We start from the raw sequence: 22,413 nt of genomic DNA on the forward strand, positions 1-22,413 counted from the left end.
AGTAATCCCTACTTGCTGCAGCAATTTGAACTATATACAATAAATAAAATATGTAAGAAAAAAAAAGAAAACAATTGAAAAAAGTCAGAAAATGAGACAGTATTTGAGAAGGCAGGTCTTATTATTTGATTTGTAGTTACAGACTGCATCACAGTGCACAGAACTGGATTAAGATGGGCGGAAGTGTAAGAAGCACACACAGGAAACCTGAACAAGACTGCTCAGTACCCTGTTAAATTCATCCGGGTCACAAGAGCATAAAGCAGCATAAAATACACAGTGAATAATATGCAAGCTGACCCAGCAATGGAATACACACAAGCTCAGCAAATTCTGTCAGACAGCACTCGGAGAACTGAACAGTGACCCTTGCTGCAGTCAAACCTTCACTCACACATACAAACTCATCTCAGCACTATAATGGCCCTCTGGCTCTGCGAGGAGGAGTTGAAAGAACCATCTTTGAGCTTTCCAAAAAGAAGACCCAGAAGGTCCCAGAAGACCATAAAAGGTTTCCACTATATTTCTGGTTTTTTTTTTTTTTTGCTAATGACTTTCAATTCTGATCAGAAAGAACTTCAACAGGAATAATCAAATTCTTCCAATTTAAGGTCTCTTAATTTCTCCAGACAAAAATATGCCTGCTTTAGCAATACTTCTCTTTTGCAAACAAACCTTGGCTGCTCCTGTTGGGATCTTCTATTCTCAACTGGATATGTTTTCCATGATTTCAAGCACACCATGTTCCATGCTGTCAGATCCCTTCCTCGTCTGCCACTGCTTTGTGTTTCTTTAAACAATAATATGCAAGGGGCAGTAGGCAGAAACATATTCTTTGTCTTTTTCGGTTGGTTGGTTCTGGCAGTGTTCTAACCAGATAACCACATGAAAGACCAAAAGAGGACACCTCACATCCATAGATTGCATTTTTATACTCTCAGTGTTTTGGACAAAAGCAGAATTGCATAACTTTTCTGGTTGTTTTCTTCTTTCTTCAAAAGCCTTTCCATTTTAACTTCATCTCAACTCTGGCAGCCAGAACTATTATTTATTAAAAGGGACGTTTATTAAGTTGTTCCGCACATCTTGTGAGTAACAGGAGAGTGAAAAAATGTATCAAGTATAATCTAAGATTCATGTACTGTAACTATCTTCTTTCTCATTTGCAAACATTCCTAGTCCAGCTCATGTCAGGACTTCTATGAACTTAATAATGACAAAACTGTCATTCCCACCCATTATTGAGAACAAACATTAAGTGATAATTCCTCTTCCATACGCAGGCTGACCCACTTGGACTTCATAGGAGCAGTGTCTTTGGAAAAACTCCTCATCTCTTTTTCTTCTCCTTGTCTTCAGACATGACATTTTCAGCAGTTTTCTGTAGCCAAGGATCAACTCAAAAGCATGCACAATAAGAGGAGCAACAGGCAGTACTGCACTAAAGAAGTCAGTGGTTGTAATGCATCACAAACTGAATTTGAGTCAACACAATGAAGATAATACATCACAGAAATATTTAATAAGGTTTACGTAGGACACTCCTGACAATTATCTTGTTCAACTCGGTGCTGGTGAAATTCTCAGCTGGAATACTGCACCCAGTTTTAGGCACCACATAAAACATAAAAAATGATAAAAAGCAACAGAGAAGAGCACAAAGAACAAGAAGAATGCCTTGTGACTTAGAAAAACTAAAGGGGAGAGCTCACCTGAGAACTGAGGAGACAAAATACCGATCTTCCACTTAGTTATGCTGAATGTTGGCAATTGAATGTTCATGTCCACTGAAAACGGGACAGGTAATAGTCCTAATTCACAGTAAGATTTGGTAAAGCAACAAAAGTGATGTGCAAACAATGAAAATACCAGCGTGAGGAGAATATATATTTATTTTTTAAAGATAAGATATTAAACATTCATGTGGGCCAAAGTCTCCTGATGTCTGTCTGACTGCTATACTATTATAGAAAATACAGAAAGAAAAAATCTGTTAAGAAAGGTGTACAGGTCTCCCTCAAGGCACCTACTTTGCTGGGGCTTTTTTTCACTGGATAATATCAAAATCACCTTTCTGCTCCTTGTCTTCACCCACCCTTTAGTATCTTTTCTTACAGATGTTGTACTAATCAGAGCAATTTCAAATTTATAAACTGTTATGAGAAAGTTTTGTAGTACTGCTCTATTCTATATCCATTTCATGGTAAATCACCTTCACTGATGAGTGAGGCCTTGTACAACCATTAAGAAATTGTTCACAGTCTTCATAAATTCTCTCTCCTGGCTCAACAGGCCATGTTTGTTCCTTGCACCCCTATGGCCTTTATCTGATTCCTGGTCTGTATCTGGGAAAAGCTCTCAGTAATTTCTTATGCTTTACAAAGCTTTATGACACAGAAGATCATCACCTTCTTCAGCTATATGCATTAAAAAACCCATGACAACATTCCTGACACAAACCCAGCTGGTTTTCAGTTGCAAGTAATCAGAAATAATGCTTTTCCATAGACAGCAATGGGCTTCTGCATGTTAAGGGAAGTTCTCACTTTGCATTTCACATCTGCAGCTGAGATCTGCACAGATTTCCATGAGTGCAATGCTGTCATCCTGTTGTTCAGCTGCTGCTACTGGTCTGCATTGACCTCCTGTGCTATCCAAGAACTTCAAGCTGACTACACCCAAACACAGCACACCATGTCAGCTGCTCCAGAAACACTGCACAGAAGTAACAGGTTGATCATACTTGATGGTTTCTCTTTTTTTGCATTTCTTCTACTACACAGAGCTTTTGCTACTTACAAAGCTGTAGAACAAAAGCTTTCCACCTATGCAGACTCTATAATGCTCCATAAGCATTATAATGGATTTACTGGCTTTTTCTTCGTGCCGCCTTGCAGCATTTTGAGGAAGAAGTTGCACAGGCAAAAATCAATGCCAAGAAAAAAGCAATAGTAAATTGTCAGTTTGACCTGTAGAATTCCCACATTCCAGAGAATTCCCTGTCAGCCTGCTGTGAAAAAGAACATACAGCTGAGAAGCAGAATAGCACTCCATGGGATAACTGCACAGAGTATTTTGAGAGGTGAACTGATACAAAAAAGGATGGTGTACGCACAATTAACAGTGAAAATACTTTAAATCAGCATAACAAAGTGGGATGAATATACTTGCGCTCACTATAGTTAAATAGCTGTAATTAGATCAAACGGACTGGACTGATGTATCATCCCTTTGTAGACGTGGCCTTAGAAGGTAGGTCAGGAGCTAAGTTCAGTAAAACAGTTTTAGTACTGCAGCTTTTATCTAACAAGGCACAGCCACACACTGACTCTAAAGTAAATACTACTTACTAGAATCACTGAATTCTAAAGAAAATAATTTACAGGGAAGCATTCTATAATAACTTATTTTTTGTCGGTAGTAAAACCTTTGCAGTGGATTGGATAATACTAAAATGCCTTCTGCATAAACAACATACAGAATCTCAGTTACAAATTAATTCATCTTGAGGATTTGAAGGCCTTCATTGAATTGTTCCTTCATCAGTTAAGATGTCTAGATGGAAATGGTGAATTCTAATCTGCTTTGTTCTTTTAAAACCTTTTTATTAAATTTTAAGAAAATAAGGTAGCATGCTGTTGCATGCAGCACGGTTACCAAATTTCAGAGATGAGCAAGACATGAAGTAGCAGATGGTATGAAGAGGATATATGTGAGGAAATGTAAATAGAAGGGAACATCACAAAATCAAAAATGTAAGGCAGAACTGAAAGCGTATGTAAGACCCCCTGGGAGAGTAGAGGAGATGAAGCAACAACTGAGCTGAAAGATATCAGACTTTCCTTACTCAGAAATAACAAAACACCAACAGGAAGCTCTAATCTAGTTGAAGAAAAGACCCATCGTATCTAGGGGAGTGAAGATAGGTTTATCTTAAAGTAAACATGGAATGGGTAGATGAAGCAAGGACAAAGTTTGCAGGTGCCTACAAATATATTAATCAAACACCCTGAATCAAAAACAGCACCCTTAACTCCTGTAAGTAATGGAGACATTGTAAAAGTGCTGAAAGTAAAAAATAACCTCACGTTGAACAAATACAAGATGCGCTGTTTAAACTCAGAAAAAAAGACCAAACAAAAAGCAGTGTGTTAACTAATCAGAGGGGCTGTAACCATCAGAATTAACTGCAACGTTGCTACAGGATTAGGAAGAGATGCAGTCTGCACATTAGCATCCTTCGGGACACAACCTGCACTTCAAGCCACATCAGTTATAGTGGCTGCACAGTTTTTTCTCTGGTAGTTCTGTTTTCTAGGATGTAGCCTGATAAATTAAGGAGCAAATAATGACATATCTGCACTTTGTAACAGATATGGGCGAAGACCAGGAATGTCTTTCCAGTCTTTTTATCACTAACAGGACAACATGGTTAAGTGGAAGCCACCAAGTAATATCTTAATGCAGAGGACACTTATGAGTGAAGAGACACATGCTTGAGAAACGGGCTTAGTTTGCAACTGCAATTGTTGAAGGCATAGCTGGAAAATTGTAATAGTGCTAAACAATTACCATAGCTGCTCCAAAAGTAATGCCTCCTGTATTACATTGGCTCACAGGCAGGTGTTGGTGGCATGGCAGTAGAAGTTGAACTTTCCTGCCAATAGTCCATTACATTTTGTTGCCATGTGACAGATGGCAGCAGAGGGGCACACTGACAGAAGGGCATCTGACATGGACATGCATATGAAGCAAAGATGTGGAACTGAATTCCTCCATGTGGAAAAAAAAATGGCATGACATTCACTGACATTTGTTGAACATTTATTGAGATCAAGTTGTAGATGTGAACAGTGAGACAGTGTGTGCTGCGTTTCAGCAGTGGTGGCAGCGAATCACCTCCACCAGCACAGATTTTGATGAGTGTGGCATGCAGGCTCTTGTTCATTGTGAAAATGCACAGCTAATAGTGGTGACTACGTTGAAAAGAGTGTTTTGCAGCTAAGATCTTGCTCTATCAAATAGTGTTATTGTGCTCTTTGTATCTGTTATCGTTTCCATGGAAATAATAAGGAGGCATTACTTTCAAAGAGACTTATGTATATCTTAAACAGTTGTTAGAAATTAGAAAAAAAAAAGCAGTTTCTTTCTTTCCTTGCAAGATTTGTTCTGGCTGGAAACAGGCCCATGAAATACATCATTAATTTATGAAGTTGGCAGAACTAATTTCAATCCTATCAAACTTGTGAGGCAGAGGGAAGAAGAAACAAATGACCCAGTGTTAACAAAGAACCTACCATATACATTCAGAAGTTGGAGAGCATTTTCTTTCCTTATTTGCACCAAAAATACTGCTATCTGTACCCACATATAACATCCATCATCCCTAAAGATGTCTTTATAAGTTCCCATCTCCCACAGAAAAGCCAAAAACTGCAATAAGATGAGAGGGACGCCAACATATAGACTGACAAGGGTGCAGAGTTTGCTTGACAAGACTGGAATTTGAAAGAGGAGTGACTGGGCCACACATTTTCTTAACATGTCCGTTTACTAACCACCAAAGGTTAAACTCAGCTAAAACCTAGGAAGCTAGAGAGCTGCTGATTTCTGAAGTGGCTCTTCCATGTAGCTGCAGAGAATACAGCACCACTGTCAGAATGTAACATACTTCATACAGGGAACCATGGGAGGACACTGAGGAGACAGCAAACTGTCATCTGCTTGTGGGGGGAAAAAAAAAAGCAAAAATACCCAAACAAATAATTGCATTCTGAGTATCAGAAAGAGCAAAACAGAGAAAACAGTAGTATAGCATGCAAAAGACAGCATTGAGGAAATATGGGATGGCGATCTAAATACACAGCCCCACAGCTGAGCCCACTGAAGTCACCTTGTGAAGCTCCCTCCACCATCAAGGTGTGTTTGGTTACAGGTGGCTCTCGCTGGTTGTCTTTTGCGAAGTACAATTCTATAGCAGAACAACACAAAGTTTCTAGAGTCTAAATCACAACTGTTCTCATTTTGCATCTTATTCTGCTCCAAGTTCAATTCGTCCAGGTGAACCCCAGCTATGCAAGTCTTCTCTCCTTCTGAACAAGAAACAATCCAGAAAAGAAATCTTTCTTGAGTTAATGGAGGAAACTGAACTAAATCACATTCATCAAAGTATTTATTATACATCTAGGCCAGATGAAGCTTAGGTGTTAGGAAAAGTAGAAAAACAAAACAGATTCACAAGTTTCTTAATTTAAATTAAGCTACTAAAGTAACAGAGAAACAAGTTGCTGGCAATAGCAACAGATATCTATCAATTCCAGCTTGCTGCTTACAGCAACACACATGGATTGAAAAGCAGTTGGCTCTAAGTTCTCATAGATATCCTCAAGCTGAGGGATTGTTAAATTGTAATCAATGTGAATACATAACCCCCAACGGGCACTGCATTACTTTTGTGGCTGCTGATTTCATAAACTGTTTTCAGGTTTTTTTTTTGCAATGAAAGACATTGCATATAACTACAAGGGAAATAAAAAAAAAGACAACTGCAACCTCCAGGCCTGATCCTGTGCAAACTGAGCATTCTTTGACAACTCAGCAGTTCATGGGGGATCATCAGCACATTGCAGATGTGAGCCCAGTATTAAGATATAATTTGCAAGAAATAACTTGAAGTTATACCATAGAGATCTATCAGTTCAGGGAAGATTGTGGGCAGAATCCTTAAAATGAAATGAAATCACAGAATTAAAAAATTTAAGCATAAAAACCATTAAGTCATCCAGGTCCATTTACAATTATTGATAGTAAATCCATCTACTCCAGATGGGAAAAGGTCAGTCTCTTATTTTTCCAGGGCAAGTCTATGAATATTTTGAGTGATCAAAGCTCAAGGCAGGTGTGAAAATGAAAACGACCAGGAAAGCATATGGGTGAGAAACCATGGTCACATGAAGATAACACAGCTTGCCTCCTGAAATCAAACAAAGGCACCCTCCATTCTCCCCAGTCCATACAGAACATAAAATACAGAAGAGTTCATATGTTTTTCTTTTTTTTTTCTTTTTTTTTCTTTTTTCCCCTAAAAGAGTTGTCACTTTTTAAAGCGCATTGAAATCTTATTTTTACTTTTTAGGTTTACTCTTCCTTCTTCTATCATAGATGACCTAAATTTTGAGCTGAAGCATTCACAAGATGCTTGCTGGGAATATAAAACAACAGCAAAAACATCAGGCTGCAAAAGAAGCAAAATAACAGGAGGGAAAATTACAGTGAAGACCTCCCTGACTAACAGGAGGTCACAAACACTGCAGAAATAGATGCTGAAGTAGTACTATCCAGAGACAGTGGACACAAAGTGATTGCATTTACACAAACCTAGTTGAAGACAGGTGGGAAGGGTGCAAAGCTAAGCTGAGCAAATGGTGACAGTTCTGGGAACACCCAACATTTCTCAAAATTTCCCCTCAAATACATCACTCTATTCCTTGTACAAAAACATCAGAGACACGGACATCCCAAAGACTCCTGGTGGAAAAACAAAGGAACAAACAGAAACCTCAAAACCCCACAAAATTTGAAAGCTCACTAGGAAAGTAATGGAATTATCCAACTACAGACAGGTGGGGAGGCTATACATCTGTATGTTATAAGCCAAACAGAAAAATGTACAGAATAAACATACACAACTGGGTACTCAGCACTATAGACTATGGAAGATTCATGCAGCTCACTATTAAGGAAGAAAAAAAAGAGGCCATTGCATTTTACTTTGTTTTTGTCAATTCCAGTTTAAACAGACAACAGAAACTAAGATTATAATCTGTGCCTTTTTAAAATTCCATTCAGCAGATGTTCATAAACAGACTTGAGCCAAATTTCAGTTCCCCAAAAGGATATTCAGCTGGAGAACTCCTACAAATGGATGATAAAGTCCTGCTTTTTCCCTAGTAATAATTGCTTTTCTGAGACCTCAAATCCTCTCTTAGCCTCATTACAAAGTTCCCACCAGCATAAAATGTATTTTTAATTTCCATTTCCTATAATATTTTGTTTTCCAAAAACAGCACTGACTTTCCCAGAACAAAACAACTCTCCTTCAGTCCCTTTCTATGTCATATTCTCAATGCAGTATGAAGAGATTGGCTCAGCGATAAGGCTCTGTTCTTTAAAAGATTAAAAAAATATCCAACTGATACAAAAAAATAGTTAACTTAATCTAAGGAAAGAAAAATTGAACAATTAAATATGAAAATTCCTTCGGGGAAAGAAATAAGGGGGGTACAGTGGGGGTGGAAGACAAAGCTGTAAAAATTCAGACTTTCTTTCTTTCTTTTTTTTTAAAGAGAATGACTGCTCAACAGCTCCTTTTGGGACACAGTGAGATGATTTCCTTAAAAGTATTGTCTAGAAATACCCCCAAATCACACCAATTATAAGCCTCTGGAGAATTTAAGATGCAGTACAAAATTAAGAAATATCAGAACACATAATGAAAACAGTGTTGCATTTTCTTGTTTATGTTAAAAACGATGGAGAGGGCTGAAGTGAAAGGTTTTATTTTTACTTAATTACCCTCAGTGTTCACTGGGGACTGCTTAGAAAGGGGATCTTACGTTTGGACCTAAATGCAAGCAAGATTCAGCCTTGATCTTATTTCTTCTGGCAATGTGTTTCTTAAATTAGAAGTCCCACAACTAGAATGTTGATATTACACCACTGTGTTCCTCCACCACCTGAGAGTCTCTTATGTATTACCGATTTATTAATCCAGGAAGCAGTTAGCATAGGGGAAAAAAAAAAAAAGCAAAAGAACAACATCCCAACAAACAAAGGCATTGTTTGAAATGAAAAAAACAAACCAGAAAATACTACTTTGTAGGTTTGTAGCATCCTTCATCCAAGGATTTAAATATATTTCAAAATATGCCATCTTACAGAAATTTGAGAAAAACAAACAGAAAAACCAAACCCCCAACTTTTAGGTGTGGTGAAAATGATAACACATTAATTGAGTGAGCATCCACCTGTGATGCAATTACAAGAGTCTCCTACTGCAGCATTTCACACATTCAATCTACCTTCTGGTTACAGCTTACAAGTTTGTGCTATGTAGAGGGAACAGCAGAGCTGGTTAAAGATTTTCTCTTGCTTCACATACTCTGCAAGCTTCTCATTAACTCCTACATTACTTTAATCAGTGCTGAAGCACACACTTCTTCCAGCATGCATCAGGACTTATCTGGGGGAAGAAAAAAAAAACTCTCACTCAATGAAATATTATAATAAACAAGAATCAGTAAAGAATAAAGCATCCTTTTTGTACAGTGACTGCCGATTTTCATACATGAAGGGTTAAAATGACCTTCACTGATTCACAAAAGGTAATAAAATAGAACTTTAAGGACAAAAAATGGAGCACTTCAAGAGATTATTATCAAAAGCGACGATAGAAGACAAAACCTTATTCTTAAAGCCCAGATGCTTCTAAAGCGAGAGATCACGCGTTTATAAAAAGCACACTGCCAAGCCCTTATAATGAATAAGCAAAACAAGGGGAATCGGTTCTTTCTCGCACGGCTCAGACGAAAGGGGGCATTCAGTCGATGCGCTCGCAGAGCCAGATGCGTGCTTTGCACTTATGCAGGGCTGCGGACTGGTATTGGTTGGTAGGGGGGAGAAAACAGAGTCAGCCTGAGAAAAACCCATCAGAGCTCCTGTCCTCCCCTTTCAGCGTTAATGGGAGGGATACGCGGCTGTGGGAGCTGCAGTGGGGGATGGGGCTGCGGAGGGGGTGGGGAGAGCAGCGCGAGGCCTCGCGATCAGCGCAGCCCTTGTTCTGCTGCTCTGCTCCCAGCGCGGGCATGTGGGGCTCGGGGAGCCGAGTGGGGTCTTCGTTTGGCTTTTGTCCTCTCTCCACGGGGCTAATGGGGGGAACACGGGGCCCCGACGCTGGGGAGCGGTAACGGGGCGGTGCGGAGCTCGGCGGGGCCCTGAGCCAAACCCAACGCCCGGGGGAGTTCCGGGCCGAACTTCCCTCGCACCATCCAGCGAGTCACCGCGGGACGGGGACCACCTGCGGGCCGCGGGGCGGGCGGAGCGCCTATGAGTGCCGACAGAAACGCGGCTCCTCGCACAGGGGGAGGGCAGCCTGGGCCACGGGGGGGGACGGCTCCGGGGCCGCTCACCTGCCGCCACGGGCCCCGTCCCATCAGGCGGGGCCGAGCCGCGACCCCAGGCCCTCTACCTCGAGGCGGGGGAAAAGTTTTCCCCAAACTTCGCCTTTTGCGGCTGCCCTCGCTCCCGTCCGCCTGCGAAGGGGGAGGCAGCAACCGCCCCTCGGCGCCGCTTCCCCTGCGGGAGGGGGCGGGGGCGCAGTTCCCGGCTCCGCGCCGCGTTTTCCCGCTCACCCCTCCCTCGCGCACAGCGCCCCGCACCGCCTCACTCCTCCGCGCCTGCGGACCCCTCCGCCGCAGCCGGCGCTTTTTTTCTAACCTCCCTTCCCCCCACTTCCTCACTTTTTCCGCGCAAATACACGGGATGAGAAGAAAGGATAAACGTTCCTCTCCCCTCGCTTTTGTAATAATCTCCCTTAAGAGGAGAACGGGACGGCACTTTATAGCGGCTGAGAGCAGAGAGGTGCTGGGACTACTTTGTGTTCCTGCCACGGCTTCGGCGGAAGGGGCGCGCTGTGCGAGAGCTGGGAGGTGCTGCGGCTCCACTCAGCGCTTCCTGGAAACTCCCGCTCAGGAGAGGAGGGGGGCGGGGGAGAGCGGTAGGGAAAGAGTCCCAGGCCGGCTGCGGGCGGGGGGGCGCTCCCTCCTCACCGCCGCCCCCGTGAGGCGCGTACGGAGCTCGGGCGGCCCCCAGCGCCATTTCCCTTTGTGGAAAGTGAGGGATGAACTCCTCAGACCCCCTCCTCCACCATCGAGGAGGCCTTTTTCCCCCTTATAACGTGCGGAGCCCCGCCATGAGGGAGAGTCCTTCCCGGGGCCGTGCCAGGGGAGCGGCGGAGTTACCGCTCAGAGGGAGGGGAGCGGAGTTTGTAAATGGAAACACGGGTACACGAGCGCCCAGCACGGCCGGGCTGCGACGGTCCGGCTGCAAAAGGCTGAGAACAAAAAAAAAAAGAAAAAAAAAAAAAAAAAAAAAAGTGAAATGCCTCCCTCTGCTGCCCCCTGGCTGCTGAGTGGGGAAGACAGGAGGGGGGGGAGAGCCCGCCGGTGGGGGTCCATAAGGGGCGGGGACACGCGGCGTCAGTCCGCGCTGCGAACGTTCGGAGCTCAGCCGAGGGCGTCCCGCCGCCCTCACGGCTCTGCATGAGATCCGGGATGGAGCGAGGTCCGGCTCGTGGCCGGCAACGGGTGGTGTTCCCTAGCGGTCTGTAATGGGGCCAGCCCTGTGTAATATCCTTAGTGATGGTCTGGACAAGGGGATTCAGTGCACTTTCGGGAATTTCGCAGGTGACACCAGACTGGGAGGAAGCGCCGATCTGCCTGAGGGTAGGAAGGCCCTGCAGAGGAACCTGGGCAGGCTGATCTCTGGTCTGAGGCCAGTAGGATGAGCCTGAACAAGCTCAAGTGTTGGGCCCTGCACTTTGGCCACAACAGCCACACACAGTGCTGCAGGCATGGGGCAGAGCAGCGGAGAGCTGTGTGGAGGAGCAGGACCTGGGGGTGTTGGTAACGGTGTTGAACATGAGCTAGCAGGGTTCCCAGGGGGCCGAGGAGCCCAACGGCATCCTGGTTGTGTTAGCAGCAGTGCAGCCAGCAGGAGCAGGTGGTGACCATCCCTCTTTACGGCACTAATGGGGCCCCACCTCAGTGCTGTGCTGGGCCCCTCACTACAAGAAAGACATTGAGGTCCTGGAGTGTGTGCAGAGAAGGGAAAGGAGCTGTGAGGGGTCTGGAGCACAGTGCTATGGGGAGTGGATAAGGGAAACGGGATGGTTCCATCTGGAGAAGAGGTGGCTCAGGGGAGACCTCATCACTCACTACAACTACCTGAAGGGAGGCTGTGGTGAAGTTAGGGTTGGCCTATTTTCCCAGATAACAGCAATAGGACATGAGGTAATGGCCTTAAGTTGCACTGGGGGAGGTTCAGTTTGGATATTAGAAAAAAAATATTCTCAGACAGAATGGTAATACATTGGAACAGGCTGCCCAAAGAGGTGATGAGTCGTCATCTGTAGAGGTGTTCAAGAAAAGGGTGAATGTGGCTCTGAGTGACATTGTCTTGAGTAGTCACAGACATGGGTTGGTGGCTGGACTTGATGATCTTAGTGGTCTTTCTGACCTTAATGATAATATTCTCCCCTTCCTGTTCTGCCTTGGCACTGGGCTGTGGGTCAACTCAGACATCAGAACCGTTCCAGCACTGAACGGATGGTCTCCAGTAGCACTGGGGCTGCACTCAGGAAAAAAAAAGTGATGTGTAATGGAATGATGTGGGAGAAAAAGGTTAATGACAGCAAGTAGATGCCCATAAATCCTGTTAACCATCAAGCATTTCCATAGAAATATCCTGATTCCCAATGCCCCACACCTTTCACAAGCTTCCATTTCCTTATCGCCATTCCTGAATTAGTATGTGGCTTCATTTACAAACATAAAATCCAGATGTAAATCTAGGGTGAAGGGTTTTCAACCTTATGTCCCTGACTTGTGGGTTTCATGAAGTTCTGTCTCATTCATTGGTCAGCCTCAACCTGCGTGGTGCAGGGGAGATGGGTATCCTAGTCTTAGGAATCTTTAGGACAAAGAGAGGACATCCAATGACTGAGCTCCTCTAGTCCTGACCAATTATAGATGATCCGTTCTCTGCTTTAGGCCTCGGGTCACTCTTAGCTTTTGGTTGCTCTCTTTGTTACGCTTTTATTATTTTGGTCTTTGTACTCCAGTCAATTCAGAGTGTTTTGTAGATATCTGTGTTTCTTCTGTCAGCCTCATACTGCTTCTACCATCAAAATATTAAAACACAAAAGCTTGCTGATTATTCATCAGCAGATCTCTGGATTTGCACACAGGCTGCTTTCTTGGAGCAAGTCAGCAAATTAAAACCAGCTCCTTCAAAAAAACCTTTTTGCTGAGAATCAGTTGTTTCCGGATCCTTTTGCCCCTTAATAAAAAAAAGCAGGGGAAAGCTAATAGCCACAGATGAAAAGCCAATAGCACATCAGATTGTGATGCTAGTTATGTTGGAGTAATTGCCATTCTGTGTTTAGCTAACAGGAGATAGGAAAATGTCACTTTGTTTACGTGTCCCATTAGAATAAATCTTCCTAGATACTTCAGGGGGATATAGTGTCTGCTAACAAAGAATTGATTCAGGGGTCTGGACTGAAAAGCTTTGCATTGTTCAGTAGATAGTTTAAATTATCGTGGGAGAATTATCAAAAGCCTAAAAAAACCCAAACACATTAAAGTGAAGTACAGAAATTTGTAGTGTCTAACTGTAAGAAATACAAGCATTGGAAAAGGGAAAAATAAAACCCACATCTCCTGGATTTTGTGAGCTCTTAATCAAGGAAAAAATGCTTTATTCTAAACATCCTCTTTTTTGTGCTCTGGTGTAAGTTACTACTTGTCTTTTTGTTTTTATGGAAACCAGTATGGACCATGCTAGTATTAGGGACCTGAGTGGTCCTGGTGGCTCCTGTTCAATGAAGCCACTAGTGCCAGTAGCCCAACAGAACAGCCCTCAGCATGCCCATGAGGTGGGAAGGTGCTGCTGGCAAAGGTTCAGGCTCTGTCATTAAGTGTAAACCAATGACTCTGGCTGAAGTTAGTTCAGTTAATGATGCTGACTGCCTGGCCAGCAGACAGCTTAGGGCTTGGAACTGTTTTGCAGCTGAGAGGTAAAGGTTTTGCTTACAAGTAAGTGATGTAACAGCATTGTTGATAATAGATAATAGATGCAATATGAATCCTTCTCCTGCTGTCACGTCAGCTTTCAGCACCAGGTAGAATCACAGAATCACCTGATAAGGTTAAAAAAAAAAAGAAAAAAAGAAAAAAAGATGTTTGAGGCTTGTGCTTAATTTTAAATAATTACTGGGTCAGGTATAATTTTCAAACCTGTATTTTTATGTTCAGGCTTACATTTTTATGGGTGAGCAGAGATCATTCTGGACCTGGACTGGCAGCATCCAGCAAAGCAGAGGGCTGCTGCTCCCATGCTGAGTGCATTGGGCAGGGAAAGCTGCGGGTACCAGTGAGCACAGTGCTCCCGTGGAACATGACTGGGTGACGTCACTGAACCACTGAGCAGGAAGCTCTGCTCGTCAGCTCTTGAGCCTTCTGCTAGGCCTCTGGCAGAGGATGAGGGGAGTTAAAGGAGCTTCCCAAATGGGAAAGTCGGTTAAATGATTTATTTGTGAGTCAGCAGCTGAAGCAACATTAGCATGGGAAGGGAATCCCACTATTAATGAAAGAAACATTTTCGTGCCTGCATGCTTAAGTGAAATCCCATGCAACACTGCAGCCCAGTCACAGCTTCTAAAATGTGCAAAACCACACCATTTCTGTGCTCTGAGCGTAGACAGCACAAATCTGGGGGAGTCAAAAGGAGGTGGCATTGTTTGCTCCAATTTGCTGCAGCTGAGGCCCTTTCCTCTTTCCAGGCTCCTCACTGGAGAGTGCACCACACGACACAGAGATGTGTTATGATAGCACAGCGTGTACTGGTTATGGAGCGAGCCCAGCTGAGTGCATAGCAGTAAGGGAAGAAGAGGTCTGCAGGTGAGTGGGTGGCTTTTGTGCTGGCAGTCACAATAAATGGTGAGTGCAGAGCTGAGCAAACCTTGCCTGGGACAAACTCAGATCATGGCACAGCTTTGTGCTGCAAATGGTTATTGCAGATAGCAAGGATCCAGAGCACAGCATACACAGCATAGTGCTGTGCAAGTCACAGCCAAGGAAATATAAAGTTTCAGCTTCTCAGAGTTGAGGAGTTAAAGAAATATAAATGTCCTTGCTGTAAATGCAAGGTAAATTATTCATATTCTCCCCCCTCCCCTCACCCCCACCAGTTCTCTCTCTCTAGTTCAGTTTTTTCTTTTCATGCTTTAATCGTTTTGACACCAAGCTGTACAAAGGTAATTTAAAATTAACATGACTGACACTTGGTAGATAGCAGGACTGGAGCGGAACTCCACCTCCTGCTCAGGACTGCTGTGCAGGGAATGGGATTGGCTCAGGCAGCTGATGGGGACCAAGGAGAAATACAGCAAACAATTAATTTGCTAATTTAGTTTTCTATTTAATTTGAAACCAGAAAATTGTCAGGTGCCCATCAGCCCACGAGTGAGTGGACATAGGGCAGCACTGTGCTCCTAATAGCAAAGAGGGGACACGGTAGATTAGATGGCAAAACAATTTCTTACAAAAGTTCCAATGACATTTAAGACTTGCCACCGTGTCTTAGCATTTAAGCTCAGCAACACTGCATTTTTGTGTATGCAATAACTGCCTCTTTGAGTGGGAAGGAGGCAATGCACACATGTTGCAAAGAATCCTAGAGCCTCTGCCAACGTGGTAATGCTGCAGTTGTGTTAGCAGTGTGCAGGGAGAGCTGCAGTGCTCACAGAGTGCTGGTGAAGCATAACAAGCTGCATAGAGACTAATGTGCTCTGATGGAGAAATGCTCTAATTTGATTTCCTCCCTTCAGCTGTGAAGGAGAGTATGTAATTTCAGATCTGCCTAGAGTGGGTCTTTTGAGCTCATGTGCCCTTTATGCTTGATTTTAGGCCCGGTTTTGATGCAGTAATGGAACCATATCTATTTATTTTGTGTGTCCAGTTCCAGATTTCACTTCTGGCTCCTCAGAACTGGTTCATCGGGAACAAAAAATTGCTGCAGCTCAAATTTCCATCTCATGCATCTGCCTGGATTGGCAGCTGTGCTTGCGGGTGAAGTTGTGAACACGTTAAGTAAATTGGTTCATTACCAGCAGAGGGAGCGTGGGTCAGGCTGGGTTCAGCGGGGAGTCAAGAGGCCAAAGCGGAGATCGTCTCCCAAGGAATTGTTGCTTTGCTGCCCAGATGGTTTCCTAAACCCAAATGAACCCAGAGATATGACACGTGCAAGGCTAGGACCACTCCTGGGCTCCCCAGCCCACATATCTCCTCATCCCCTTCTTAGAAGATGCTCCATAAGTCAGAGTCACTAGATGGTACTGTTGCTGTTTAATATTTATGCCTCTGTGGACTGGCTGCCTGGAGAACTCACATTTCTGCTGAGAGATGAAGAAAGGCCTCATAACTCACCAGGCAAACACAAGGAAGGAGCTGAGGGAGGCAGGAGCTCAGTTCTCCTGTAATTCCATGGTTGGAAGGATGGCAAAGGGGTTTCACTCTGGCTGCTCTGCTTCCTGAAGGGGAAACGTAGTGAGGCTGGCCCAGCCCATAAAGGCCCAAAACACTTGGAGACCTCCATCTGCAGGTGGAAGCTTTGCTGGGGAGATGCCAGCTTAAGAGGCTCAGCCTGCACAGGTTCCCCAAACCCTCAGAAATACCCCAGTGACATTCATCATGTGAATCCCAGCACTGCAGGAAGTCAGCAACCTTCCCATAGCAGCCAATGGCAACAAGCAGATCATTGTGCTCTGCATAGTCCCAGCCAGAATGTGCTCCTCCCAGCCCACGTGGCTGCTACAAGAGGGGAAAGTCAGGCCAATTAAATCAGGCAGCATTGAATCCCTAATTGACATAAATGAGGCAGACAGACAGCTGGGAGGGATGGGGCAGGTGTCCTGGGTGAGAAAGGTCTGGAATGCACCCTGGGGTCCTGCTTTGCCCTGTAAACATCTCAGGCAGTGGTAGAGTTGATGGGGTTGTTCCTTAAAAAAAAACAAAAAACAAACAACAAAACAAAACAAAAAAACCTACAAACAATCCCCAAAGATCCCTCAAAAATGCCTTTTGTTGTGCATGTTGCATAAAAAGTGTTTTTGCTTGATGCAAGTTGCATGCAAGGCCCTGCAGCTGAATGATGGCAAAGTAATTTTAAACCCTATTTGTTTCTTTTTCCACATGTGGGCACTGCCAGACTGGGTATTCCCCCTCTGATTTATCAGGGTGTGTCCTTTCTCCTTGAGGAGACCCTTCAAATATCAATTCATGACTTTCCAAATTATTAAAATCTGTGCTTCACAGGGGGATGAGGCACAGAGCCTGAGGAGGCACTGCCACTGCACTCCATGCAGGAAACCAGAATTACCAGCCCACGGCACAGCCTCACCCAGGGTGTTGTCCTGATGGGAACAAACGCTGTTGGCCATTTTCTGGAAAAATCTCACCTGTACCATGCAGAGAACAGAGGGTACTTGCTGGTATGGAGCACTCAGGGTCTACCTGTAGACATTGGAGTGGAGAAGCCCTAGGAGTGGCAAACGGAAAGAGAGCAAAATTTAGCAAATAATCAGTAACAAAATCATTTTCTGATGACTTCAAGCAGAGGAGGAAGGGATTTGCCTTGCAGCTCTGGAAATGATGCTCACAAATCTGTGCTGGCGGAGGCTCCTGTAAGTGAAGTCTGAACTCAGCCCTTGTAATTCTGTAATTTGAATATCATTTTCACAGACCTTACAAGATGCAGATGAATGAGAGATTCCTGGCTTTGAGTCAAATGCAACAGTAATTAAATGTTTATAAAACACTTTAAGCTTGTGAAATGCTATTATCATATACAGGAAAGCAATAGGCAATAGAAGACTGGAGCAGAGTTTGAAGCACACAGTGAGCAGAGCATACTCCTGCAGCTTTCTTCTACAGGTGCTAACAGAGCATTGTGAAGAACGTTACCATGCTCCTTTTTTTATAACCAGAACGTCAACTAGAATTGCTTTCTTCCATACAAACATGTGTGATTCCAAAGTTTTTCCCTCTGCAATAAATATTCCTGCCGATGGGCAGCATGCTGTTATCATCTTGGGAAATGAGGAAGCGCTGCCACTTCTGATCTCTCCCATCGTGCCAAAGACATTCCACCTGTTACAGGTTTCTAACACCATCTGCTGTTTAAAAATAAGACAGCATTGGAAATACCATCACACAGAGTCTGTGCTCTTTTGATAAGCCAGAAGCAATGCCAGCTCATCTAGAAGGGTTGGTGTAATTGGCACATTCCACTTTTGTTCCTTTAGCCCCAAACATATTCCAGCTTGTTCCTAATTAGGAAGTGAATGATTTCTTGGGGACCCAGGGATCAGTGAACAGCAGCCGAGAGCCAGACCCCAGCATTCTTCCACTGCCAGACCTGACCCAAAGAATCATAGAATCTTAAAATCATTAGAGTTGGAAGGGACCTTACAAGAACTCACAGATGTTTTTTTTTAAGAGAGAGCCACAGGCTCTGCAGGGTGTGGGGAACTCAAAAAAAACTTTTATTTTCTCAAAAATACCAATATTTACCTCTTACTGTCTCATGCTGCTGCTGTGTGATGTTCCAACCAAGGATTCTTTTACTGCTTCCTAACTGAAAGCAATGCCAATTTTTGTCCTAGGAAAAACAAGAGCACCTTAGACCTCATTAAATGTTTGAATCAAAGTTCTCATCACCAACGCTCTCAGTTTTTGTTGCATGTCTTAAAAAGCAGCAAAGTATTCTTAACAGCGCTTTTTCCAAAAAGAAGAGTTTACTCCAAATGTGTTCTAACTGGCTTCACCCAGAGTCAATGCAGGTTCAGATGAAAAAAAAAAAAAAACACCCCAATTCTTAAAGTCCAATACCAGAGGATGCAGCTATGCAACCCTTCTTGAGTTGCTGGCCTATTTACAACATCACCCCCATATTTAACATTTATAACCCCCTTCACATGCATCATTTAAAGAGTCAGTGGCTCCTTTTGTAAGCGATTGGCTACTTACTCCAGCATTTTACATGCACTTCCCAACAAAAGAGACCTTTTACATGTCAATTTATTTTCAGACAAGCATATCTGAAAGGGAGTTTCTCTCCAGAGCAGAATTAGTACTAATGGCAGGTGTTCCAGCGCTGCACAAAGGAGGAAGGCGCTGAGTAGTGAGACAGCTTGATGTGTTAATAACCAGAGCAAGAAAACGGAGTGGCAGTAGACCTCCAGCTTCCATAGCATGAATGAAGGTTTTATTCATTGTGTCCCCCTCCCTCCCCCCCATACTAGAAAAAGATGTTGATATATTTAAAATGTCTTTGCTTTCAAAGGGGGATTAAATTGTTGAATGTTACATGAAAGCACAGCACTTGTCCCACATCCTGGCGTGTGCCCACAATCCCAGAGCATTCTGAGGCCCCGCTGGGGGCTGGTGGCACCCTGAGGCCAACTCATCCTGGGCTTGTCCTAGCCAATGACTGGTGGCAAAGCTGCGGGAAGGAGTTAAAACTGCATAAACTGATACAAAGGTGGGGGCTGGCAGAGGGTGGATGGAGCTGTGTTGCATTTCACTAAAGAAAAAGGATGATTGCTTAGAGAGTTAGCAGACTTCAGTTTCCAAACAGCCCAAGAACTCGTGGTGGGAACAGCTACCAGGCCAAAATGCATTTATTTATGCTCCATTTAATTTGACAGGTCAGTACCACATCATTAAGAGGAAGGCACGGCTGCTTTACGCAGTGGGAAGAAGGAAAACAGTCTCTCAGCTGGGTCAGCCCTTCTACAACAGAAAATATTGCTGATTTATGCTCCCAAATGGGAAAGCTCAACCTTTCCTACACAGAAGCTGCATTTACACGGAGAGAGATGCTCACTGCTATCTGCAGGCCACTTGTTAACACAGTACCCGGGCACAACTGAATAATTCCAAGTAGACTCCGTGATTAGAAGCTGGATCCCAGATTTCAGCTTGCCAAAGCTTTCCTATGGATCTACAGGACTGCAGGTTGAAGGAGCCCTGCTTTCACTCCGAGTAATGTGACCTCCATTCAGATAATAGCAGTTAATCCCTCTATATTTTGGGAAAGTTTTAATGCTGTCAGAGAAAACCACAAAGGGAGCAAGGGGCCGCCTGGCCACACGGATACCCACAGCTCTCATACACAGAGATCAACACATCCTTTTTTATTGAGCACTGGAATTAAAAAAGTAACAGCACTTGGTTGATTGGGAACTAATAATCAAAACTTGCCAGTAGCAGAAATTTGCACAAGGACCTTTGCTGACTTCAGTCACACCCTTGTGCACCCGCAGCCTCTGCCATTCTGCTCTGCCAGCACTGGGGCAGCTCCAGCACTGGCCTGCAGGTGAGAGTGGATCTGGGATTTACTTCTAGCACAGTTCATCTCAAAGTGTTAGTTTCTATTAACGCTAAAATGCCCTGAGAGAAAGAGTTCCCCTCTGCAGCCCACATCCTGCCACCATTCCTGTTGATTCCTGCCTTGACCCAACTAGTTCTCATTATTTCCCACTGCAAAGTGGTGTAATACACCTGAGAGGAGGTGGCCCAGTATGCAGCCCTGCTACAGTACTGCTGGTTTGCCTGTCACAGGGCAAATGACACAGCTCTGTAGATCTGTGTGCCCTGGTGGCCAAAGAAAGCCAATGGTAATCTGGGGTGCATTAAAAAAAGCATGGCTAGCAGGACGAGGGAGGTGATCCTGCCCCTCTGCTCTGCCCTGGAGAGGCCACATCTGGAATACCATGACCAGTTCTGGGCTTCAGGCCCTTAATCATCTTTGTGGCCCTCTGCTGGACTCTCTCTAGATGATCCCTACCTTACTCGAAATGACATAGCTACAACAAATATCTGGCCCTACATGGGAAAGGGTGAATCAGAGCTGCTTTTTAGTGCCACTTGACATCAGTTATACATTCTAGTTCTCATATACACAGATGGATGTCTTTAAAAATCAACAATTTACACTTCAAAAAAGTTTTACAGTGAAGTTCTCTCAGCAAAGATCAGTCCACACAAGGAGGAGCCAGACTACTGCAGGCAGAAGGCACTTGGCCTTGATGTGGATTTGAGAACAAGTCCTCAAGGGGCAGGCACCAACTGCCCTATGTCCTGCCACACCTCAGTAGTTGTGCAAAGTCTGGTGTAACCACCCCATGCTGCCCCATCCTCACAGGGTGGTGGAGGGGAGCTTCTTCACCCGCCGCTGTGCCAGGATGGAAGACTCGATAGGCTTCAGCTGGGGGCTCGGCTTGGAGCTGTTCAGTGCAGAGTACGTGGCAGCCATTGCCCCCTTGGAGAGAAGACACAAGAGTGATCACTCAGGTGCGGAAGATGCTTTATAAGAGAAGAGAGCAGAGGAGCCAGAAACAAAGCCAGGAGCATCTTGCTTTTTTTCTTTAAATCTCCATCCCTCATTGACATGCCATTCATAGAATGACAGAATCACTGAGTTTTGGAAAAGACCTCTAAGATCACCAAGTCCAACCCCAGCCCATCCCCACCATGCCCACTGACCATGCTCCTCAGTGCCACATCTCCATATTTTCCAAACACCTTCAGGAATGGTGACTCCACCAACCTCCCTGGGCAGCTTGTTCCAATGTATTAGCACTCTTTCTGACATTTTTCCAAATATTCAATCTGATCCTCTTCTGGCACACCTTGAGGCCATCACCTCTCATCCTATCGCTGCTACCTGGGAGCAGAGGTTGACCCCCATCTCATTACAACCTCCTTTTAGGGAGTTGTAGAGAGTGATGTAGTCTCCCCTGAGCTTCCTCTTCTCTAGATAGAACCATCCCAGTTCCCTCAGCTGCTCCCCATAGCACTATGCTCCATATCTCCCTCAACTCCATTTCCTTCTCTGGACATGCTCCAGGGCCTTGATGTCTTTCCTGTAGTGGGGGGCCCAGAACTGAACACAGCACTTGAGGTGCTGCCTCACCACTGCCAAGTACAGAGGGACAGTCAACTCCTGCTCCTGCTGACTGCACTACTGCTAACACAGCCGAGATGCCACTGGCCTTCTTGGCCACCTGGGCACTCTGCTGGCTCATGGTTGACACTTGGCTGAACAACACCACCAGGTCCTATTCCTCCTTGCAACTCTCTGCCATGCTGCCCCAAACCTGTAGCATTGGCATGGGGTTATTGTGACTAAAGTCTTCCTCAGCTTCATCCCATTGGCCTCAGCCCATCGATAAGCCTGTCCAGGTCCCTCTGTAGAGCCTTCCTACCGCCAGGCAGATCAACACTTCATCCTAACTTGGTGTCATCTTCAAAATTCCAGAGGGTGCACTCAATCCTTTTGTCCAGATCATCACGAAAGATATTAAACTGGGCTGGCCCCAGTACCAACCCCTGGGGAACACCATCTGTGACTGCTGCCATTTGGATCTAACTCTATTCACCACCATTCTCTGGGCCTAGCTGTCCAGTCAGTTTTCCAGAGAACCTTTCTAAGCTTTCCTGCCCCAAACATTGGCATTGCCCCCCCAGCCCACAGCTCTACAACCTTCCAGTCTGCTTTGCCCACGCCAGG

General features: G+C 44.5%; 1 protein-coding gene and 1 long non-coding RNA gene across 15 annotated transcripts in view; one reads left to right on the forward strand and one right to left on the reverse strand.

Moving 5' to 3' along the window:
* Positions 1-10,696: 10,696 nt before the first annotated feature.
* LOC121107494 lies at positions 10,697-18,730 on the forward strand. The gene is made up of 2 exons (XR_005841677.2): positions 10,697-14,738; positions 15,799-18,730. It is a non-coding gene; the product is annotated as an uncharacterized LOC121107494 (long non-coding RNA).
* Positions 18,731-19,501: 771 nt separating this feature from the next.
* Positions 19,502-22,413, reverse strand: part of RPS6KA1 (ribosomal protein S6 kinase A1) — a 28,523-nt gene continuing 25,611 nt past the window's right edge. For all 14 annotated transcript variants that reach the window (XM_015297514.4, XM_015297515.4, NM_001109771.3 and 11 more), the window contains one exon: positions 19,502-21,162. In XM_015297514.4, the coding sequence (XP_015153000.1) occupies positions 21,040-21,162 (123 nt within the window). In that variant the 3' untranslated portion in view covers positions 19,502-21,039. The remainder of the gene's footprint in view (positions 21,163-22,413) is intronic.

The sequence above is a fragment of the Gallus gallus genome, chromosome 23 (assembly GCF_016699485.2).
Source record: "Gallus gallus isolate bGalGal1 chromosome 23, bGalGal1.mat.broiler.GRCg7b, whole genome shotgun sequence".
NCBI classification, from domain to species: Eukaryota; Metazoa; Chordata; class Aves; order Galliformes; family Phasianidae; genus Gallus; species Gallus gallus.